Source organism: Furipterus horrens, unplaced genomic scaffold, assembly GCF_987537825.1.
Source record: "Furipterus horrens unplaced genomic scaffold, mFurHor1.1.pri manual_scaffold_5, whole genome shotgun sequence".
NCBI classification, from domain to species: Eukaryota; Metazoa; Chordata; class Mammalia; order Chiroptera; family Furipteridae; genus Furipterus; species Furipterus horrens.
In genome coordinates, this window is record NW_028327175.1 from 153,196,693 (window position 1) to 153,219,163 (window position 22,471).

Consider the following 22,471-nt stretch of genomic DNA (forward strand, 5'->3'; position numbering starts at 1 on the left):
ATGGACCACCTTCCACCATGGCAGCTGACTTCCCTCAGAATGTGGAACAGAAGCCACAGTCCTTTTATAACCTAATCTCAGAAGTGATATCCTATCACTTTTGTCTAGCTCTTTTTGTTAGAAGTGAGACATTATGTCCATCCTGCACTCAAGGGGAAGGGATTACATGAGGGCATGAATACAGGAGGTGGGGATCATTGGGGCCATCCTAGCACTTGCCTACTACCATTAGCAATGGAACCAGTCATGTTAGTATTAAGCTAGTCTGATGAGGGTTGAAAGATATTCTTCTTACCCTGTGTTGCCTTTTTCCCCCTCCTTTTGTTATTGTTAGGTATTCTCCTTCAGTGGTTCCTTTCAAACACTTCCCCATTCTTCTGGGCATATAATTATAGATGACGTACATAGTATTTAGCAGATTGCTTTAATCTTTTAAAGATTTATTCATCTTACAGAATGTCACCAAGCTATATTGAGTCTTTTTAAGCTTAATTTCTTAATTAGTGAATTTGGAGTTTTGTGGAAAGGACATTGTATCAGGTGTAATGGTGCGTCTTCAGAGAGAAGGGGAAGGGGGACCCTGGAGCAGGTATAATTAAACAGGCTCCTTAATGCATGCATAAGAAAATAGGTATGTTTTATGCACAGAGGCGAGGAGAGGCATTAAATCAAGTTTCCATATATCCAAGTAAATAAGACCTAAACATCCAAATGAAAGTGGTTGGTGTCCCAGTTTGCGTTTCTAATGAGTGTATCCACAGGAGATGAGACTCTCCTAGCCACCCTTCAACCTTGTGCATATGTAGGGAGTATCTGGCTTTCCATCTTTTAAGTTGGGTGGAAATTAGGTATTTCATGGGAAACCCATGTTCATCTCTTTGAGGAAGGAGGCTACTTGGTTTTCAACAAAGAGTTCAAGACATACTTATGTAGACATTAAAGATTTGAAAGGAAGGTGGCATTAAGTAGATTCTGGTCAATTATTAATAATGGAAATTGATTTATGGAGTAACTTCCATGCTAAATCTAGTGCAAACTTAGAGAACAGGAGTTTGGATTTAAGTTTAGAAGCATGCATCAGCTATAAGACATATACACAGGGCAGGTCATGTATTGTTTTCTTTATTTTTAACCTTGAATTTGACAATGCACTATTTTCCTCTTAGTGCCTTTGTATTCTCCATTCCCTCTGCATGCAATGTCCTGTGTTCTTCCCCCGCTTCTCCTCTCTCCTCTTAACCTTTCTAGTTTCTGCTCTTCCTTAAGATCTCCCCAGAGGGATCTTCCCTGACCACTTGATGTAAAACAATCCCAAGATTCACCCCTTGCCTCCCATTATTGCCTCTTCTAATTCTTTTGCTTCAGATTTTGTTACCTGGCTCTCCTGCCCCTCTCCCCTAACACACACAGACACACACACACACTATGACTGTAGGCCCCAGAAAGGTAGGAATTTGTTTTATTTCTGACTATAACCCCAATGCCTGATATATAGTTAGTGCTCAAGAAATATTTTTTGAATGAATGAAATCACTTATGACATATTCCTCATTATATAAATGGCATTTAGCTGAGGGCTATTGTTTACTGTCTGTCTCCCCACTTGACCGGTGCCCATGAGTCAGGGGCTTCTTAACCAGCTGTTCCTCATGCCTGGCTCAGTTCATTCTAGATGCTCAGAACATAGAGACAGAGTAAATGGATTTTCTGACAAAGGTCTAGAAAGAGAGTAACCTTCAGGTCCTAGGCAAGGAAGAGGAAACCTTTGGCCCTGTGTTTCTGAAAGGCAACACCAGTATCTTACTCATCCTTATGTTCTCCATGGCTGATCCCGGCACAGAGCAGAGTCAATACAGGTTAACTGAATCAGACGGAGTCGAGTTAGGGAAAAGCTAGGACAAAATCCCTTTTGACAACAACAGATGAAGCTCAGCTTGTGAATGTGCCCTTGAAGGTGACAGGGATGGCTCTTTCTAGATTTCCTCCTACAACTTTTTTTCAGAATGCATGGTAGTGTTTGCTCAGCCATTCACTCATGCATTCATTTGTTCTTTCATTCTTTAAGCACCACCTGGGAGTATGTGGAAAGCATTGAGGGCATGCAAGTTTCAGCCCTGCCTTCAGAAGGCTTACCTTGAGGGAAGCTTAGGCTTCATTCTCTGGTTTATACAACCTCCCTGAGGTGGCATAAGAGTTGGAGTCTAGGGTGTCGGTCTGTCCTCTCTGTTGGCCTCCACACCACAGGGTGAATAGGAGTAGAAGGTCACCAATTGTGGATGCAAATTGGCTCTTGCGTTATTCCTGGCTTATTCATAAATACTCACTATTTTTCTAAATTGAGTTTAGAGCTTTTGATTGAAGTCTGAATCATTTACCGCGACAGAGCATATTACCAGTGTAGGAAAACTAGAACTTAAAAATACAAAGCCCCTTTAAGTAATCCAATATAGGATAATTACATTATTAAATAAAGCTGTGTGTCTCAAATTATTCCTCTGCCATTGTACATGTGAGGATAATAATGGGAACTGTGCTAAGTGAACGGAGCAAAAAAAATGTTTAACAAGAGGGAGCATGTCTAAATCATATGTTTATGTTTAAATAAAGACTATACAAAACAGGAAGATTTACTTGGTTTCTACTTTAAAGCATTTTAAATAGGCATGGGGCTTTTAGTGATTCTTTGTGAAGACTGTTCTTCTCATTAATGACAGCAGTAAATCAAGACCCCATGTCAGATTACCAATAACCTTGAAGAATTCAGCCAGCTTCCACCATGATTTCCATATATCAATGGGGCAAAAGTTTTCTTCTTCCTTTTAGGGTCTTTGTGGAATGTGGGCCTCGCTGAACTGTGTATCTGGGCAGAGTGTCATGTGCCTATAAAACTAGGTAAAAAAAGATTAGGAGATGTAAAAGTAATGGTTGGGAGTCAGTCAGCATATTAGAACATCTGGGTTGGGTGGTGGTTGGGTTTTGGCTTTAGTGTTATTGTTTTTGCTTTTATGGAATGTACTTATTGATAACTCACCTGGGCCTGAACACTGGAATTGGTCTCATTAATCTTTTTTTGCTTATGTTTTAATAGCCAGAGCTAAGTATATGGGTTTTTATTATGGCAACCTGAAAGTAGTAAAAAAAATGCACTGTGGAATTAACACCCTATTAATTTGCCCAAAGGAAGGGTGAGCAGGCTCAATCATTGACTTAAGGCATCTCTATACATACCAAATGCTTGCCTGTCTAGAAAGGAAGTATCTAGGATCCTAGGAGTTATTTTCTTGCTTTCTGTGTAAATTGTTTTTAATTTTAGGAGGAGAAAAGTACATGCATGGTAAATTCAAAAGGAGAGAAATGGAACTGGGAGTGAATGAGAGGCTGTTTCTGGGGCTTTCTTTAGAGATGGACTTCTGGTCAGGGGGGCAGGCTGCAGACTAACAGGTTTTAGATTAGTGTGTATTAAAAATGTATTTAGGAACATAAAATATTTAGGATTTTTGAATTACTTGTTTGATACGCAAATGCCTTTGGCGATACCATGAAGGATGGTCGCATTACATTTGATAAATTGCAGCTCAGAGCAGTCTTCTGTTTGCTTACTCCATCTAATTGTGCCAGGATGGGTTTCCAAAATTCACTGAGTCACAGGCTTCACCCAGGAGCTGGTCAGGGGAGGGAACAGGTTGGAAGAGAAGGAGCTGGGCTGGCTTGGGAAATTGGAACCCATTACACTAATGAGCCTCCATAGCAAATCCATTTCATCATGTTAAGGGAGTCAAATTAAACCTTGGTGCATATTTGAGAGGATATCTTCATCACTCAGACAACAGAAAATTCTTCACACTTTTAACTAGCTCATGAATGGTGATTTCCGTAGTCTTACTTTGGGGACAAACACACAATACAAGCTAAAAATTAAAACCCTTTTTGTTGCAAAATGACTTTAAATTTCATGCACCCCGGGGAATTGGAGAGAATCAGGGGGGAATGTTCTGTGTCCCTTGGTGGGAGTTGTGTCAAGTGTTACTACTGAAACAGTTTAAGAGACCGATTTCCCAGAAAGACGATGGTGCAACCAAAGCTAGTTTCTGGTTGTACTTCAGTTTTCTCCTCTCTACAATGGGCCTAAGAACACTCAGACAGTCCTTGTAAGGATCAGATACAATAATATCTGTTAAATTCATACGTTAGCATCTGAGTAAATTAAAGCATCACAGAGTTTCTGCTGCTGTGTCCTTGAGAGCTGAGGAGAATGACTTAGAAGCCCAGACATTCTTAATTGCTTTCTGGCACAACTTTCCCTTGGAGATGCCCAGCAGGAGCTACAGGTGTTTACTGTAGAAGACAGAATTATGCAATTCAGCATCAATACTGATGCCTAACGAAGATTTAATGTTATGTCACAAGCAATAAGAACAGTAATTCCCAGTTCAGGGACCAACTTGGTATTCATACCACTTTATTTTGCCTAGTAAGGATATTAAAGAAACAATTACTAACATCTATGACCAGCCTCATTTCAGAGAGAGAAAAAAAGGATAACACCAGACAAAAGGAGGAAAGATAAAGTCTTAAAAGGAAAGAGTGCACAGAAGCCTCCCCCCAGATCAGCGGGGCTCCCTTTTCTCTGTGCTGTGCCGGAAGGCTACCCTGTGTGGGCTCCATTATCAGAACGCCTGGGTCCTATGGCCTCCATTGGGGTTCAGCCACAAAGATACCCTGGCAGAATTAGGGAGAAGGGAAGGAGAATGGAGGCAGGTGTTTATTCACTGTTCTTTCCTGTGAGGTTCCTCCAGGCTGATAGTGTCCCTCTAAGGAAGAGTCACTGCACTAGTAGAAGGAGCTGCTCTGATCCTGGTAACCAACTGCTCACCCCTTTGACCTTTTGGCCAAGGAGAGGTTATAGCAGACCTGCTGTTAGCTCAGGGTGCTCTACTACTTTTCTCTTATGGTTTTTTACATCCCCCTGACACCTTGGTCATTAGCCCCTTTGTAAACCTTCCTAGGATTGTCATTACTCAAGTCTTCCATCTGTTTCCTATTTGGATCCTGACTGATACAAGGATAGTCCTTGAAACCTAGCAAATTTAGCTTCATGAAATGCTCACTGAATTGTCTTGCTTTTTCTGATTTCACCATTGACCAGTTAAAGCTTCATCTTGTTGACCCATATTACTATTCTGTTTTGCCTGGCTTTCTTGGGTCTCTGATACGCTACTAGGTGCCTGTAGAGTGAAACCTTTTACTCACTCTGTAGCTATCTTGTTAGCAGAACACACTAATGTGTAACAGGGTCAGTGATAGGGCATAGGAGCAGGTACCTTGAATACCAGGTATCTGAGGGAGACTTGAAAGCAGAGCGGTGGCCAAATCAGTCAGCCCCACGGCGGCACTCCCTTCCCCTTGCCTGAGTCTTCTGGTGCACACCATAGACACAGATGTCTTGCCAGAGTGGTTAGGGCATGAGCTGATGTGGTTGCCACTGGTCTTCCTAAAAGTTGACACTTAAAAGGTTTTATCTATAGTTTCTATCTTGAAAAATTCCCACTCTTGTGAAACTAATTGAACTATTAGTTTGGCTTTACAATTTATGTACTAACATCACCTATTGATGTGTTTTATGTTCCCAATCCTTATCATGTTTCAACTTCTACAGACCAGTTTTAAAATCCTGTATGTTCAGGGAAAATTGAGATGAATATGCTGTGTTTTCCTGTTCTCAGTCCACTCCTCCCTATTAACCCCATCTAATCTTACACTTATGTATTTATTTTCCTTTGGACTCTATTAACATAGCTGAATATAGCTCTCCTCAGCAATGATCTGTAATTGGGTTCCACATGGTATATAGGGAAGGTTCCATTCATGTTCTCTCTACTGAAGAATGATATATGGTGGGTCCTTGAATAACATTGTTTCATTCAGCATTGTTTCATTATAAAGTTGATGACCTGTCATAGGAACTTAACTCTTGTTTGTATCTATTAGCATATGGTAAAATTGGTTTCATTATACTGTGCATTGTTTCATCACAGTTCTAAGAGTATTGAGGACATTAAGTGAGGATTTAGTGTATTAATAAGGATATAGATTCAATTATGTGTAACAGAGACCTAGAATTAAAGTTGCTTAAATAAGTTATGAGTTCAAAATCTCTCATGCCATGGATCAGAGGTAGGTGTTTCAGTGCTGGTATGGTGGCTCTGCTCCATGGAGTTGGTAGGGACCAGGCTCTTGCCATATTTTTTCTCTTGGGAGATTTGTATGGACCAATGGCATACCTTTGAGGGCATGGCGTACGAGTTGTATACATCACTAATACTCACATCCCATTGGTTTGAACTTGGCCATGTGGCTGCACCTGGCTATAAGGGAAGTAGGGAAATGGTTTCTTTATTCTATACCCACCAATTTAGCAGTTTATTATAAAGAAGAAAGGAAGAATATATATTGGGGAAAGGTTAACCATATTTGGGGATTGTTAAATTTTCCTTGTGTCAACTAAGATGTTTTCTTACATATAAGCCAAATAGGCTGTGCAATTAGTTTCACTGAGCTTGAGTTGACTCTGAGACACCTAAACTGGCAACAAGGAACTGGAGCCTGGAGGAATTTTTTGGAACCAGACTAAAGAAAGCAGTCATATTCTAACAGGTGAACATTAGAATTCCCATGGAGAATGATTTCTTCAAGGAGTGTTTTGCAAAGAAAGAAGACCTGGACCCAGACTCACCTAAGTATATATGTTTCCTACATTTTTCTAGTAGGGAGATGGTCGGTGTTGGGTAGGTATTCTCCGAGGGTCTCTTGAATATCTGCACATATTGTGAGCAGGGCCACTGACTGACTTTGTCACGGACTATCTTTTGAAGAATTTTTATATAGTGAACACCAGCCTTGGAAGATAGAGCTAGTGTCTTCCTCCAGAACAAAGGATAGGCATGCTTACTGATGAGTATGGAAGATTTGGGTTCCCTATACTGTATTCAGGGTCCTTCTCCTGTAAGGCGCCCTACTTACTGTATGTGTAGGTATTATCTAGCTCTCTTTCCATTTCCTATTAGGAAATGGGAATTAAAGAACCAACACAAAGGCTGATATTTTGACTATAGCTATTGCTGTAAACCATCTTTTTTCTGTGACCAAGAGTCTTATGTCCTTTGCCAGCTCCATGAAACTGTGGCAGGTTAACTTGTAGGTTTAAAAGTAGAGTAAAATCTCAAACTCTTCACAGTTCTTAAGAGAAGAACTTTTAATTCAAAGGTAAAACTATTCATTACCAAATGCTACTAAGAGGTCAAGGAAAATGAAGAATAAAAAAAGACTGTGATTTAATGATACAATACAGTGGTTCTCAAAGTTTTTGGACTCATACTCAAATTACTAAGGATCTCAAAGAGATTTTGTTTATGTGGATAATCTCTATTGATATTTAATGTGTTAAAAATTAAAACTGAGAAATACAATTCTTACTAATTTATTTAAAAATAAAAATAATATAACACCCAAATGCAAAAAAGGAATGTCATGGTGACCTTCACAACTTATATAAAATGAAGTCAAAATGAATCATACTTCTAAATGTGAAACCATGAAATGTTTAGAAGAAAATTAGGAAAAATTCTTTATGACCTGAAATTAGGCAAAGAGGTCATAGATATAAAGCTAAACCACAATCCATAAAAGAAAAAAACTGACCAATGGACTTCATCAAAATTTAAAACTGTTTCTTTGTGAAAGACACTATTAAAAGAATAAAAAGACATGCTACAAAATGGAAGAAGGTATTTTCAGACCACATATCTGATAAAAGACTTTCTGGAAAGTACAAGAATACTCAAAACTCAACGGTAAGAAAACTATCTAATTTTAAAAATAGGCAAAAGGCTTAAATACACACTTAACCAAAAAGGATATACAGATGGTAAATCAGCACCTGAAAAGATGTTCGACATCATTAGTCATTAAGGAAATGAAAATTTAAAACATGCTGAGAAACCACTAAATATATATTAGAATGGCAATAATAAATTAATTAACAGTGATATACCAAGTGTTGGCAAAGATTAGAAACAACTGGATTTCTCATAAATTGCTGGTGGGAATGCAAAATAGCACAGCCACTCTGGAAAACAGTTGGACAGTTTATACACAATTAAGTATACACTTACCGTATGATTCAGCAACTCCTCTCCTAGGCATTTCCTGTGGAGAATTGAAAATGTGTGTTCACACAAAAACCTGTACATGAATATTTATGGAAGTTCAATTTGTAATCACCAAAACTGGTGACAGTAGATGAGTGGATAAACTTGGTGACACTGTGGTGTACTACTCAGCAATAAAAAGGAACAAGCTATTGATACATGTAGCAACATGAATTGATGTCAAAGGCATAATGCTAAGTGAAAGAAGCAGTATCAAAAGATTTCATACGGTAGGATTCAATTTATATGACATTTTGGAAAAGAGACAACCACAGCAAGAGCTGATCAGTGCTCACCATGTGTTAAAACTCATAGAACTGTAAAAAAAAAAAAAGGAGGGGCCATATTTTGCTGTAAGTTAATTTTTTTAAATAAAATAAAAATGGCAACATAAACCCATGATGTAAATGTAACGCATTTTCATGAAATTGAATCATATTTTCAAAAAACAAAAACTTAGTAAAAACAGTGGCATTGTTTTACATTTTTGTAAATTTCTTTACTCTCTAGCTTAATAGAGACAGCTGGATTCTCATATCTGCTTCTGCCTTCTTTGTGTTACCAACCATATGTCAGGCAGTCTCTGGAAAACCCCACTTGAAACAGACTAAGAGTGAAAAAAGCAAATAATGTCTTACTTTATTAAGATCATTATTTGAACTCCATGGACCACCTGAAATAGTCTTGGGGATTCCCCAGGGTTCCTGGACCACACTTTGAGAACCACTGATAAAATACACTGTCCCAAAATGCAGTCATTTTTATAGCATCTTGGCTTTTTTTCCTCATATATGTTTATTTAATGGTTTTGTTCACATTGGTTCATTTTTTAACATATTTATTGAAGAAGGAAACTTTATATATTTCCTGTAAATGAACAACCCATCCCACTTTCCTATAAATGGAAAGTAACCACAAAAATAAATAAGCAATTAGGAACTTAATTTTTTTGAAAAGGAGTTTACCCATGAATCATGTGAACTCATTTCTGCATAACCTGCTTTGAAAAATGCCAACACAGAAGAGTAATGACAGTGATAAAGGTAGCTAACTGACATATTCTTATGTTAACCCATTTAATCCTCACAGTTATCATGAGAGGTAGATAGTATTGTTATCCCTTTTTAGATATATATTTTTTTAAATATTGAAGCATAGGGAGCTTAAAGAAGTTGCCTGGTGTTCCATAGTGAGTAAATAGCAGGGTTGGGATTTGAACCTAGGCACTCTGGCTCCAGAGTCCACGATGAATGCTGCATTGGTAGATAGGAAACTTGGATTTTTGACCAACTTCATCAGAACTTGCCACTAGAACATGTCCCTGAACCTTATTATTCTCATCAATAACATGAGGGCAGTGTACTAAATCAGGGTTTGCGAGTTGAAATACTGGGTACCTGCCCAAGGGACCACGCAGGTAGGGGAACTGTGGACTGAATATAAGGCAATAAGGAGTGGTGGGGACAGTGGTAAACTAGAGAGCTTGCATCTTGTCTAAGGAAGGCAACTGCTCCTCAATTTCAACTGTTTTTTGTTGTTGGTTGTGGGATTTTTTGTTTTTGTTTTGTTTTGACGAACATACTTTATTTTATTAGAGAAGCTGGAAGTCTGGATACTTTGTGTACAATTTATCAGCATTGAGAATACTTGGAGAGGCCAGCCATGCGCATAGGCTGGCTGATTTATGACCTCTTGACTAGATGATCTCCTCTGACTTAAGGATTCCATGCTCAAATAAGCTGTTTTTATACAGTGGCAGAAACAAAATCCAAATTAAAGAAATAGGCAGTTTAAAACAGTATTGGGGGGAGGGTATGGACTTAGAAAGTATCTCAACAGAGGCTACATAAATATTGATTAGGAGCCAGGTTAATTGAAAACCAAGGTACATTAATAGAGTAGCAAAGTGTACTTCTTTGTGTCCCTTTTGTGTTGTATTAGAGTAAATCAGCAATATTTGTCCAGTGCTAATTCTCAGTTTGCAGAGAACTAACATAATCATGAGATGAGTGTATTGAAATTCTTTTCTTAGACATAGAGACTTGCTCAAGAATGGTCAGTATTAGAAACTTTAATCAGCACTTGCTCAGAATAGTAAATACAAGCATGTGATTTATGCCATTGTGTGTACAAAGTAATGTTTCCTGAGACATTTTCTATATATATATTGGCTGTTTTGTTTTTTGGGTTGGTTTGTTGTTTCCCCCTCCTCCGCTTATCAGATTTCCTTCTAAATCCTGGCATTTAACAATGTTGCAGGGCCAGTTTCTCTGTGAATCCACAGTAAAACATGCTGGTGGTTTCACAATTAATCCAAATTTGGGTTTATGGCTCATGCAGGGTTATGTGAATTCCTGTGTTTGTCTTTATGTATTGTGTATATATTCAGAAGGTCTGTTTCAGAGAGAAAAGGAGAAAGGACAGATTATACAGTCTGGATCTTGAAAGATGGGTTTATTCATCAATGACATCATTAGGATTGTATTTTCTCTTGGTTAATAAACTGTTTGGCGGGTGTTGTAAGCCAGCCAGAGCTAGTCATGCCATTTCTTGGAAATGATCTGAAGCAACTGGTAATTGAAATGATAATCATTTGATCAGAGTGAGAGCTATTTGAAAATAACACTCATCTCTGAACTTGTCTCTTCTAGGGAACCATATTTGGTTAAAACTGTTGTCAAATTCCATCTTTGCTAACGTTGAGAATTATATACCATGATAAATATTTCCAGTATATTCTTAATGTGATTTCTGCTATACCCTGTCCAGAAGCTGTTCCCATATGCTTTAAAACAATACCCAGGCTGAATTTTTTATTCTGACATTTAATAATCACCATGAAATAGCTATAAAATGCGTGACAACTACAGATCTTTTATTTCAAGAGGATAGTGTAGTGAATCTGAGTGAAATCATCCATTAAAATGGTGCTTTGTAATATGCCCCATTGTTTACATAAACTATTGCAATACTTTTTTCTTAAGCAGAGGATAAAAAGTTTCCACTTTGTTTCCCATTTAGTGGAAATTTATATTTAATCATGATAAGAGAAAAGATTCCATTATGAAAGTTTTACTTTTCATTTTTGCTAGGGTATTTGTTATTTTGCTACTGCCTTACAAACTTTCTTCTCAGAAGCAGCTTGGAACTGGAGGAAGAAAAGTGTAATTTTAGACCCTACCTTAAAGCATTTTTAAAAACTAACCTCAGGGTTTTTTATTGTGTGAAGCTTATCTTAATATACTCTTTTTTGTTTGCTTTGGAGTAGTGTGTGCAAAGCTCTCTGGTGTGTGTCTGTAAGTGGGGGAGAAGGAGGAAAGGCTCATGTTTAACAGCAAAATTAGCCAAAATCACTTGTGAATTCCTTTTGTTTAATAGCTTAGAGACATCTTCCTGTTGTTGTTTGTCGAGGATATTTCTCAGATTTTGTAAGCTTAGGGGTTTTCACAAGCTAAGCTTTCTTCAGAAATGTGAAGTAAAAGAAATGAAAGAAGTCAGTTCAAGTTGAAATGTCAAATGTTTCAAATAATTTAACTTTAAACCCAGTGAAATGATATTAAGCCTTTTCCAAAGAATCTCTGGGTAAGAGGGGCCCTCCTTTGCTCCATGTATGGACATCTATTAAATATCTTGGTGAATTAATTCTGAGTCAGAAAAGTTGGTTGTTTCCTGGAAGCAATTACAGATGCTTAAAATTCAAATTTATGATCCATAGGAGAAACTTAAGTTTCAACTACTTTTCTTAGATTCAAAGCCTTTCTCCTCACTCACCCTCTTGCCCCTTACCCCGTATGTATTAAAAGAAAAAATAAGTTCATTTCTCAACTTACAAAGTTTTTAAGAAACATGAGAATGTGTAAGTTTCTTTCAGTGGGAAGCACATAACATTTATGAAGTATTTCTTTTGGGATTACATCACAGTTTTATTTAATTTTTAGGACAAAAGTTAAATTCAATATTTGCGTATAAGCCAAGGGAAAATGTACCATAAACACAGGAATTTGGGGGTGAGTCAGAGTTCCAAGAATCCCAGCTTTACTTAGACCATTTATACAGAGACAGGCTAACCATTAGTCATCTAGTTCTCACTTTTCACTTTTGCAATTAATTGCACTTAAAAATTAGCATTCACCCAAGGCTTTGGCAACTAGCATTAAAAATGACTATTAGAATTACTTCCCAAGTTTTGTATTTTCTAATCATATAACAAACATACCTTATAAATTATTTCTCAACTAGACAACTAGCAGTGAAAAAAACATTGAAATGTAGTGAGTTATTGAGGATTCTCTGTCACGAACAGCACATTGTCTGCTTGCATAAGGTTAAACTGCTCACATAGTATATTTCAACTAGGCTTTGTTGAAAATTTATCATTTACCGCAGAAGCACAAATAATGTTTTTTGTTCTCCTCCAACCACCTGGTATAGGATGAAGTCATTGCTGTTTCCGAAAAGGTGATTGTGAAGCTTGAAGACCTGGTCAAGTGGGTACATTCTGATTTCTCCAAGTGGAGATGTGGCCTCCAAGCTGGGTCAATGAAAACAGAGGCCTTGGGAAGGAACGGACAGAAGGAAGCACTGCTGAAGTACAGGCAGTCGACCCTGAACAGTGGACTCAACTTCAAAGACGTTCTCAAGGAAAAGGCTGACCTTGGTAAATATAATCTCTACTTCTAAACCTAATGTGTGGACACATACAGTAACCTCCTTTTTTGGTTGTAGGTTTTTCTGGAAACCTTGAAATATATACATGCACATGCACATATATACTGATGTGTGTGTGTGTGTGTGTGTATACACTCTGATCATATCCTGATTATACATATTATTTCTTTAACTTCAAAGGGGCCTGGGAATATGGACAGACAGATGACTAGGTATGTAAGTGATAAATTTTACCTGATAGATCACAGGACTTTCTGTGTGTGGATCCCTGGGCCAGAATCGTTAGATGGGAAGCAAAATGAGGAAGAGAGATGAGTAACTTAATGTGGAGCAGGAGAGCAATGTCACAGCAGGAAGCCACTGGTCTGCACAGGTTTTCCTGAGCTTTTTAGCATTTAGTCATCACTATCAACTATGTATTTTTTTTTCTTTCCCCTTCCATCTTCCACTGTACATTGAAAGCACTTGTGATTTGAAGTAGTCACTCTGATTAGTGTTTGACTCCTACTGTGCTGCTTATTTAGATGTGTGGCCTTGGGCAAATAATTTAACCTCCAAGCCTCAGTTTTCCCATCTGAAAAATATTAGAACTTTACTGGGTCACTGTGAGATGTAAGATATAAGGAGCCAACTACAGTGATTGGTGTACAAAGAGCTCCATAATTAAGTCTATTGCTTTTTCTTAACACTTTTCTTCTCTACTGACTTTTTTGTGTCCTTTCCTTGTTTTTATTACTTTTATTTGTATCTCCCCGTGGCATTCACTGACTTACTCTTCTAGCATTGCTCAAGACTAAAGTTGACCTCTGATTTAGACTCGTTATTTCCTATTTAGGCAAAGAGGAACTTTACTTTTAACATATCAAAACATCTTTTTCTTTCATTCTAACACAATGCTGATTTTCATAGCCCTATTTTACGCCTTAATATGACAACTTCCTGTTTTTTTAACCTACAATTTAACTATTACGACAAACATAGACTGTTTATCTCAATTGGCATAAAGAGACTGCATAAAACCAGCAACTGACGGTTTTTCATGTGATTCTGATTTGTGATGAGCTGTACTGTGTTTTGGGAATAGCATTAATATTTTCTTGCAATTTGAGTTTAATGATCAACAGCTTCCTGGAGTCTTTTGGTAGATGTCAGACAGTGATATTTTGGACATAGCAGTCTGATTGTCATGTGTGCAGTTAGAGAAAATTATTAATCTAGTGGCTTTCCTTTTACAGCCAAAATAACTTTTTAAACGAACTTGCCTATATATGCTGTTACACCCTTCAATCTGTTGACACATAGACTAGTCTTCTGAGGTGTTGATAGTGTTGAATAATACATCTGTTTTGTTACTTTCCTAAGGTATGATCTAAATTGTATCACTATTGTCTTGTTTTCCTTAAATTTAAAACCTTTCTTTTGTTTGAATTTTTTTTTTTTTTTTTTTTTAGTTATGGAATATACTGTTACTAATAAAAAACTGAACAGGAAACCCACAGGGGACAAAAGGATGTGTAGATGGTTAAGCTTGATGTCACACAAATAAACAAGAGTATTTATAGCAGGGTTGTTTTGTGTTTAAAATTGATAGTTTATTAATGAGCATGAAAAGAAACATAATCTCTTAATTCCGACAAAAGATTTAGAGATTTTTGATCTTTTTGAATGCTAAAAAAAGTCCATAATATACATTTTGAATAATTGATTCCAGAAGAAATTGGTTTATAATGAAGAGTCAAAGTACTTAGTGGTTTTTAAATCTAGGTGTTCATTAGACACACTGGGGAAATTTAAAAAATAATACGGATTGCTGAGTCTGCTTCCCCACATTATTCTTTCAGTAGGACCGAGGCAAAGCTAAGGAATGTTTGCTGATAAAAGGCATTCTAGGTAATGTCTTTTTTTTTTTCTTTTTTTTTTTTTTTTGCCCGGGTAGTGGTGTCTCATTTGGAAAACAACTCCACTATTAGTGATGAGGAAGAGAAAATAATCAACAGGAGATTTGATTGGGAGACTCTGCTGAGCAAGAAACACCATGTACTTTTTCTTTCTTCTTCTTCTTTTTTTTAATGTAAAATACCCCTTTAAGGATAGAATTTGGGGCCTTGAAATTCTACTCAGTTGGTATGAACTGTGGGGAATTTGAGACAAATAGCTTTTGTAATTGGAATGCACACTGTGTTGTAATAATGTGGAAAGAGAAACAAAAAGTTTTCTTAATGTAATGAGTTTCCATTATCTGTTTGATCTAAGGTTTACAAGTCTACATTGTTAGGATTTATTCTGGGGAGACAGGGGTGTCATTTGCTGTTCACATTCCTGTCCCAGCAACTTTCTCTTCACCCTTTTCCTTTTTCTGTCTGCAACATCAAAATATTTGTTGTCTGTACTTTTCTTTCTACACAGTGGTTTCTTATCTCCCTTTCTTTTGGCCGCACTAAAACCACTTCCAATACCACATTGTTAATGGAAGTTCACACACTTATTAGGTTTTTCCTTCTGTAGAACTCTTCCAACTCCTCATTGTTCTTACCAAAGAAAGAAGATGAACTCTGAGATTACTTCAGCTGCCCCCCAACCCCCCACCTCTTTTCTGGTGGAAGTAAGCAAAGAATGGAAAGATCTCACCTTTCTGTGGATAAAGGAAAACTGCAATATGTTATTTTTTTAACTGAGTTATTTCATCATGTTAAGACATCAATAAAAACAAAATAATTAGGTTGCCTCTTAAAAGAAGGGATTTTACCATATAAAAGCTAATTAAAGAACTCTTCTTGCTCAATGCTTAGGTAGAATAAATTCCCTTTAATCTCAGTTTGTGTCACTTCCTGTCTCTCTCTGAATAGTAAAAATAACAAGAATGTTCTCATAAATGTGTGTCTGCCAACAAATTAATACTCCACAAAGAGAAACTCTGCCCCAAATGGCAGCTTCCAATAAGCGCTCTGATTTAAATCACAACTCTTTCATTTGTTTATCCCCTTTTCCTCTTCAAGGACAATATTTGCAGATGTCATATTTGCTCTTTAAAACTCGCTGGAGTTTTCATTTAAGATTCTAAATGACTGGTGACTAAAATTGCAAATAGATAGTGGAAAAACTCATAATTTTAAACACTTCTGAGATGTGTAAGAATACATTTGTCCCCTTCCTCCTCTTTGTCCTTTTCAAAGAAAGAAAGTTGAATATAAACCAATTCAAATTGTGACTTTACTCAGTGAGATGTTTTACCTTCTTTCAGACAGTAGTTTCATACCGAAGTTTATAGAAAAAATACAATGTTACAATGGAAGGGTTAAGGAATGTATTATTCATAAGCATAACGAATACAGGAACCTGTTTTTCCAGAAGAATCAGGTTGATTAAATCATTCACTACACAAGCCTCTCATTATTTATTTTTGTCTTTAGAATTACAGTACTTAGCTTTTGTAATAAAGTGGACTTGATACCCATATTTGGTATGGCAGTTAGAAGTAACCAGATGAAGAGTTATTCTATTTTATAAAAATTTTAGCATTTAAGGAATATAAACACTATCAGTTAAACATAGCAAACTTGCATTTTTTTTTTTATTATTCCTTAGGTAATAGTTTGAAAAAAATCAAATTATTTTATATAACACTGCTTCTTACAGAGTTCCTTTAAGTATGAAAGCTGCAGTGCAAGCTTTATTGGCCTATAAATATGTCATTATAGTTGGACTACATTTATATGCTTTAGATTGTTGTTTAAGCCAAGAAAATATGTCTGTACAGGTTGACTTTTTATTGAAACCCTTTGAGGCATACAACAGAATGTATTTTAGGCCAAGGTTATTAAAACAGCATTTTCATTTTTTTTGCAGCAGACTCATTGTCAATTATGCTGCCGCAAACTGTCTGTGGATGGGCAGTTATGAATGGATTTATCTCCAAATGTGTCTTTAGAAAAAGAAAGAAAAGATAGAGCATTCTGAGCCGAAATCGAAAAAAGAGACTAAAAGATGTGGGTGTGCGTATGGCTGAATTTCATGAAGGGGGTTCCCTCAATTCAATTTCTGTTTCTGAAGTCCCATCAAAATGAGAAAGAGTGGCTTCCCCTGTCCCTTCTGTTGCTGAAACTGTTGCTGTTCTTTGGGGAATTGGCAGCATGGTGATATTGAAAGAGAAGTGGATGAGATGTCAGGAGAATCTTGGTTCTACCTGTAGATCTGTCACTCACTAGAGAAGTCACTGTATATTTAAACGTTCAGGTTCCTCGTGCATGAAATGGGGAATAGTGTGTACCTGGCTTTATCTTATTAAATATTTGAGAAAATCAACTGAGAAGAAATTAATAAATATGGGAGCATTTAGTACTAAAGTCTAAGATAATATTACCATCATATTATTATTACACAGTACAATGTTAGCTCATCTGTCCCTTTTCAATTTCCCTCGTGATTTAGGATAGGGTTTACTCTCATTGCTCTCTGCCTCAACAGAAGACTATTATTAAATTTCTTCAGATCCTTACTTTCATTTACATATATTTTTATAATGTATAATATATATTAAATATAAAATACATTACATACAAGTATGTTTTTTATGTTTCTTCATATATAGATATATATTTATATTTTAAATAATTGTCTTCTCTTGAAAATTCTGTCAAAATAAGCTGGGCCATAAGGGGCCAGTAGTATAAGTGAATTCTCAGGCACGCCTAGTTTGAAATTGACTATAGTCTTTGCTTGGTAATTCTGGAAGTCCTATATTCAAACAGTTATTTCATGTCCCTTTCGAGTATATGTCAACCTGCTTCCTGGGATGTGGCTATGGGAAGGATTCTCACTCTGTGTTGAAGAAAACAGTATCGATGTCTCTAATAAGGAGCAGGCTAAGGTGCTGACAGTTTGTCATAATAAGGATTTTTCACCTTAGACAGCTAATGACTTGTTAGGATTTTTACTAGGACAATCCTTCATTTTCTTTGTTCTTTTTAAATTTTTTTATTGATTGATTGATTTTTAGAGAGAGAGAAAGAAAGAGAGAAATGTCAATTTGTTATTCTACTTATTTATGCATTCATTGGTTGATTCTCGTATGTGCCCTGACTGGGGATCAACTGTAACCTTGGTGTATTAGAGCGATGCTCTAACCAATTGAGCTACCAGCCAGGGCCGTCCTTTTCTTCTTATTTTCCTTCCTTCTTAGATGTAAATTTTGTTTTTTTTTGTTTTTTTTTGTTTTTTTTGGTTTTTTTATGAGTTTATTTTGTTCTTTTTTTTTTTTTTAATTTTGGTTTTTCAATTACAGTTGTCCCCTTTTCCCCTAATTTCTCTCCCCCACCCAACCCACCTTTTGTTTATATTTTAAACAGTCTTGCGAAGTTATTTGTTGTTTATATTTTAACTTCCACTGCTGAGCTACCTATACTATTGGCCTGAAGATAGAAACTAGGGAGGTTTTTTACAAGATAAAATTGTTGAATTATTCTATTCATGAATATCATTAAGAATCCCTACAACAGGGCCTCTTCCCTGAAACAAATTTGGCCTTTACAGTATCCTTGAGTTCAAAATGGAAATCAATTATATATGGGGTTAATCAGAAATTTGTAAAGATATTTCCCAAAGGATTTTCTCACAAGGTTCTCTAGAAATATTATTGTGTGATCCATACATTCTTTAAAGAATCTAATCGTAGCACCATTAACATTGATGAAGTGCTCTGTTCAAATGCCCACATGGCTCTTTCTTGAAGTGGTTGCTTTGTGCCATTGTAAAGTGACAACCCAAAGTGCCTTGGACAGGAGCAAGTTCACACTTCCTGGAGTCTCCATCAAAGACATCAAAGCTTGGAACAACTTCATGACAGGATATTTTCTAAGAACCTGGGAACACAAAAGGGAAGTTATTCCATTTCATTTCAGAGTTAAAATTCAGCTTGGCCACCTAATCAAATAGTTGAACATTGCCACGCAATAGTGGCAGAATGATTGTGTAGAAATTATCTTTAAAAAATAACAACCATGGATGTTGTCTGCACTCAGCCATCACTTTTCTTCCAGCAGCACTGGAAGAAAAGTCTTTGTAAATTCCAACAGTGTGTAAGCCATTTAACAGCTGGTCATCAATAGTGCTGTCTAGATATTCATACTGCCATTTCTCATGAAGGACCCATTCTAAGTTAAGACCTTTTCATTTGGAATTTCTGTTGACTTATGGGTCTTCTAGTGTTTTTTAGAGGAAGGAATGGTTTTTAGAACACTAGAGCAATACGTTCTTTTGATGATGGATAGTCAGCTGAAGAGAAGTTTGTAGAATTTAGGAATTTATTCTTACTTTAAAAATGGAGGTGTCAGGGTAGAAGTGGAAAAAAGTGAGATAAAGAATTTCCAGTGCTATCTTGATTATTCAGATGACCAGTATTTACGAGGGGAAACCCGCAAAAATCAGATTTTATTTATAAAAAACCATTTATTTATTCTTACATGTTTAAATGTCAGTCACCATCAAAGTACTCTCCATTTGATGCACCTATCAAGACATTTTTTCTACTGCTCAGAACAGTTTTCAAACTCATCGATCTTAATACCTTTTAGTGCTTCTGCCATTTTTTGTTTCACCTCTTCCGCATCTGCAAAATGCTTCCCTTTGAGGGCTTTTTTCATATGAGGAAACCAGAAAAAGTTGCTCTGGCTAGAGTGGGTGAATAAGGAGGATGGGACATGGGGGTCATGCCAGTTTTGGTCAAAAACTGCTGAATACTCAGTGCGATAAGGACAGGTACACTTGTAAATCACCCATCAGGAAATGGGCAAACATGTTGAGTCTTCAGAAAAATTCACTGAAGGTGAGCACAGCCTCTCACAACAGCGCCAGCTGATACACTGATACAGATGGGTTTCTAGAACCGTCACCTAGAGGGGGAAGCCTGCACTACAAGGGGCCTGCCCTCCAGAAGATAATTCTTTTTTTTTTTTTTTAGGTGTCCCCTCATACCTCTTGGATGCAATGTACAAACACGATAAGAAACTCATGCTTTTTTGACACTCTTCATAGAATTGTCAGGCTGGACCTTGGTAAAATTGATGTCCCCCTTGCACCTTTCTTTGAAATAGTACTCGATTCTCTTTTTATTTGGCTAAACAACCCCTATTTTTAAATTCTTCCCCAGGATGTGGTTTCAAAATCCCTTACCACCCTGGTTATTCATCTTAGGACATTCACTTCAGGTGTTCTTTTACACCATTGTACTCACTTACAGAACATTATACAAGTTCTTCTTTGCTAAGAACTCTAGAGCCAGACTAGGAGTGGCATTCAGTGGAGGGGTCGTGGTACTTCTGTCAGGTTTGGCACCCTCACGTAAGACATGACACTGGCAAAACTGTTCAGACTCTTTTTCTTAGAGCTGTATTGTCTTGACTTGTCTACTCATCAGAGCAAAAAGTTATTCAGCCACTATACGTCCTAAAGCTTAGTTACCTGTTTGTCTGTGTTTTTCTTAATTTGTATTTGTTAGTTTTAGAGAGAGAGGGAGAGAGAGAGAGAAACATCAATTTGTTGTTCCACTTATTTACGCATTCTTTGGTTGATTCTTGTTTGTGCCCTGATTGGGGATCCAACCCTCAACCTTGGTGTATCAGGCCATTGCTCTAACCAGCTGAGCTACCCAGCCAAGCCCTATTGGTTTGTTTTTTTAAGCAGAAATATTAAATGTAAAATGTTATCTAATGAATATCATTGTCAACCTATATGACAGCAGCCACTGTGGATCAATATCAGTGCTGTGCCTTTTGAGCTTCAATAATTCCTGTAGTTTTGAGCATTTAGGGTAGAACTTGTTCATATTGGTTTTTGCCTCAATAAAAGTCCACACTTAAATACCAGCCTGGTGCTCAGTCAAATAAGATAAACACCATCAAGTCTTCTCTAAATTATATATGTTAGTGTAATTTATTATCATCCTCCTAGAATCCAGCTGTTTTTGCCTTTTTCATTATTTTTTTCTGGTGTTTTGCCTTAATCATATGACTATACCTATGATCAAAAGACCATGAGGGAGAAGGCGACCAACTCAGACTTTTGTTTTAGTTTTATTAATGAGAAGTGTTAATTACACAATGAACTATCTGTGGTGGTCACCATCTGATAGGAAGGTAACCAAAACTGGAAAAAATTCACCTGTAGTCTGAGTCCTGTGCTATCTATGATGTCACCTTTAGTTATGGTTACATACTTGGGGTCTACTGGAAAAAGTCTTTTAAGTGGCCTTGGCTTCTCATGAGGTCATAAATTTCTGTCATCATAGATAGATTGGAAAACTTGGAATAATAATTCTATTTCCCTTTGGTGATAAGAGAAAGTCTACTGTGAGGAACAAACTCTATTAGTTCACAATTGTCTATTAAAGATCTCTTGCAAAAAGGACAACATTGTGCCTCAAATTGCTTCAAAAATGAGGTTTGATTCAACAGGTCTCCTTCCAGTTGGAGGTACATAATGCGTTTCTCCTTTTATTGCAACTGCAAAATGTTTTTGTTTCCTTTTTACTTTTCATCTCTTTAACCACTGCATGATTACTGACAGTAGGCAATTCTTACAGCTGTTATCACAATAGCATGACCTTGGATCACAGAGCACATATGTCCTAGACGTGAATCGATTTGGCTTTTCCAGAGGGTTTTGTGAGCAATTATTTGATTTGGACATTTAGGCTTAATTCTCTTTAGTATTGATGCTGATTCTTCCAAACAGCTCGTTTATCTTTGAGAGTACTCTAAATGTGAGGTTTTATTGCAAAACATTAATTTTCCTTAATGTCAAGATTCACTCTCCTTCTCTACTCTAATATTATGTGTTTAACTCTGTAGTTTGTACAGTTCACTGCAGAGGAAAACTGAGGTTTGGACTTTTACTCCATTTTAATAAATATATTTATTTAGGACTGACTGGAAGTGCTTCATGCATGGTAGGGGCTTGAGCAAATAGTGTTGCTGATTTGGGGTGTTTCTAGCTGCCCTGCCCTGTATGTTTTCAGTGCCAGGATGAAGTGGTGTTGCTTCTTTTTCCCGAAGACTCCAAAGCCATGCCTTACCTTGAACTCTCTTCCTCTGGACCACTTCACTTGCTTTTTCAATTTTCAGTCATTTCTAGCATCTTATACACTTCTGACTTTTTTCAAATATTGACTGTCAGCCTATAGCCCCCAACCCTCAGCCCTGTCTTTGATAACCCCATGCTTGCTGGTAAAATACAGTATAAATGTAAGCAAGCATCCAGTGAACTGTTCAGTCCCGACGCCATTTCTTTTCTTTTCTATTAAATAATTTTCATTATTGTTGTATGTTTTGTCCTACCAATGTGATCCATGTTTGTATTATAAAATATAGGCAATGCAGATGAACATAAAGTAGAAAAATCTAAGTTGCTTTTCTCCCACCCAGAAGTAACTGCTGTTAGCATTTCTTTATATCTATATGCCAAAGTATATGAATGTGTGTATAGGCAAGAATTCATATACATACTCTTTCCCCCCGTAAAAATGATACCTGAAGTTTGTCCTTCCCCCAATTTAAATTTATACAAATGTATGTGACAATGCCCAATGCCTTCATGTTGTAAAA

At 36.8% G+C, this 22,471-nt stretch overlaps 1 protein-coding gene across 2 annotated transcripts in view; it reads left to right on the forward strand.

Annotated features, from left to right (window-relative positions):
• Positions 1–22,471, forward strand: part of ARID5B (AT-rich interaction domain 5B) — a 175,093-nt gene that overhangs the window by 15,722 nt on the left and 136,900 nt on the right. For both annotated transcript variants that reach the window (XM_090278075.1, XM_090278074.1), the window contains one exon: positions 12,639–12,864. In XM_090278075.1, the coding sequence (XP_090134201.1) occupies positions 12,639–12,864 (226 nt within the window). The remainder of the gene's footprint in view (positions 1–12,638; positions 12,865–22,471) is intronic.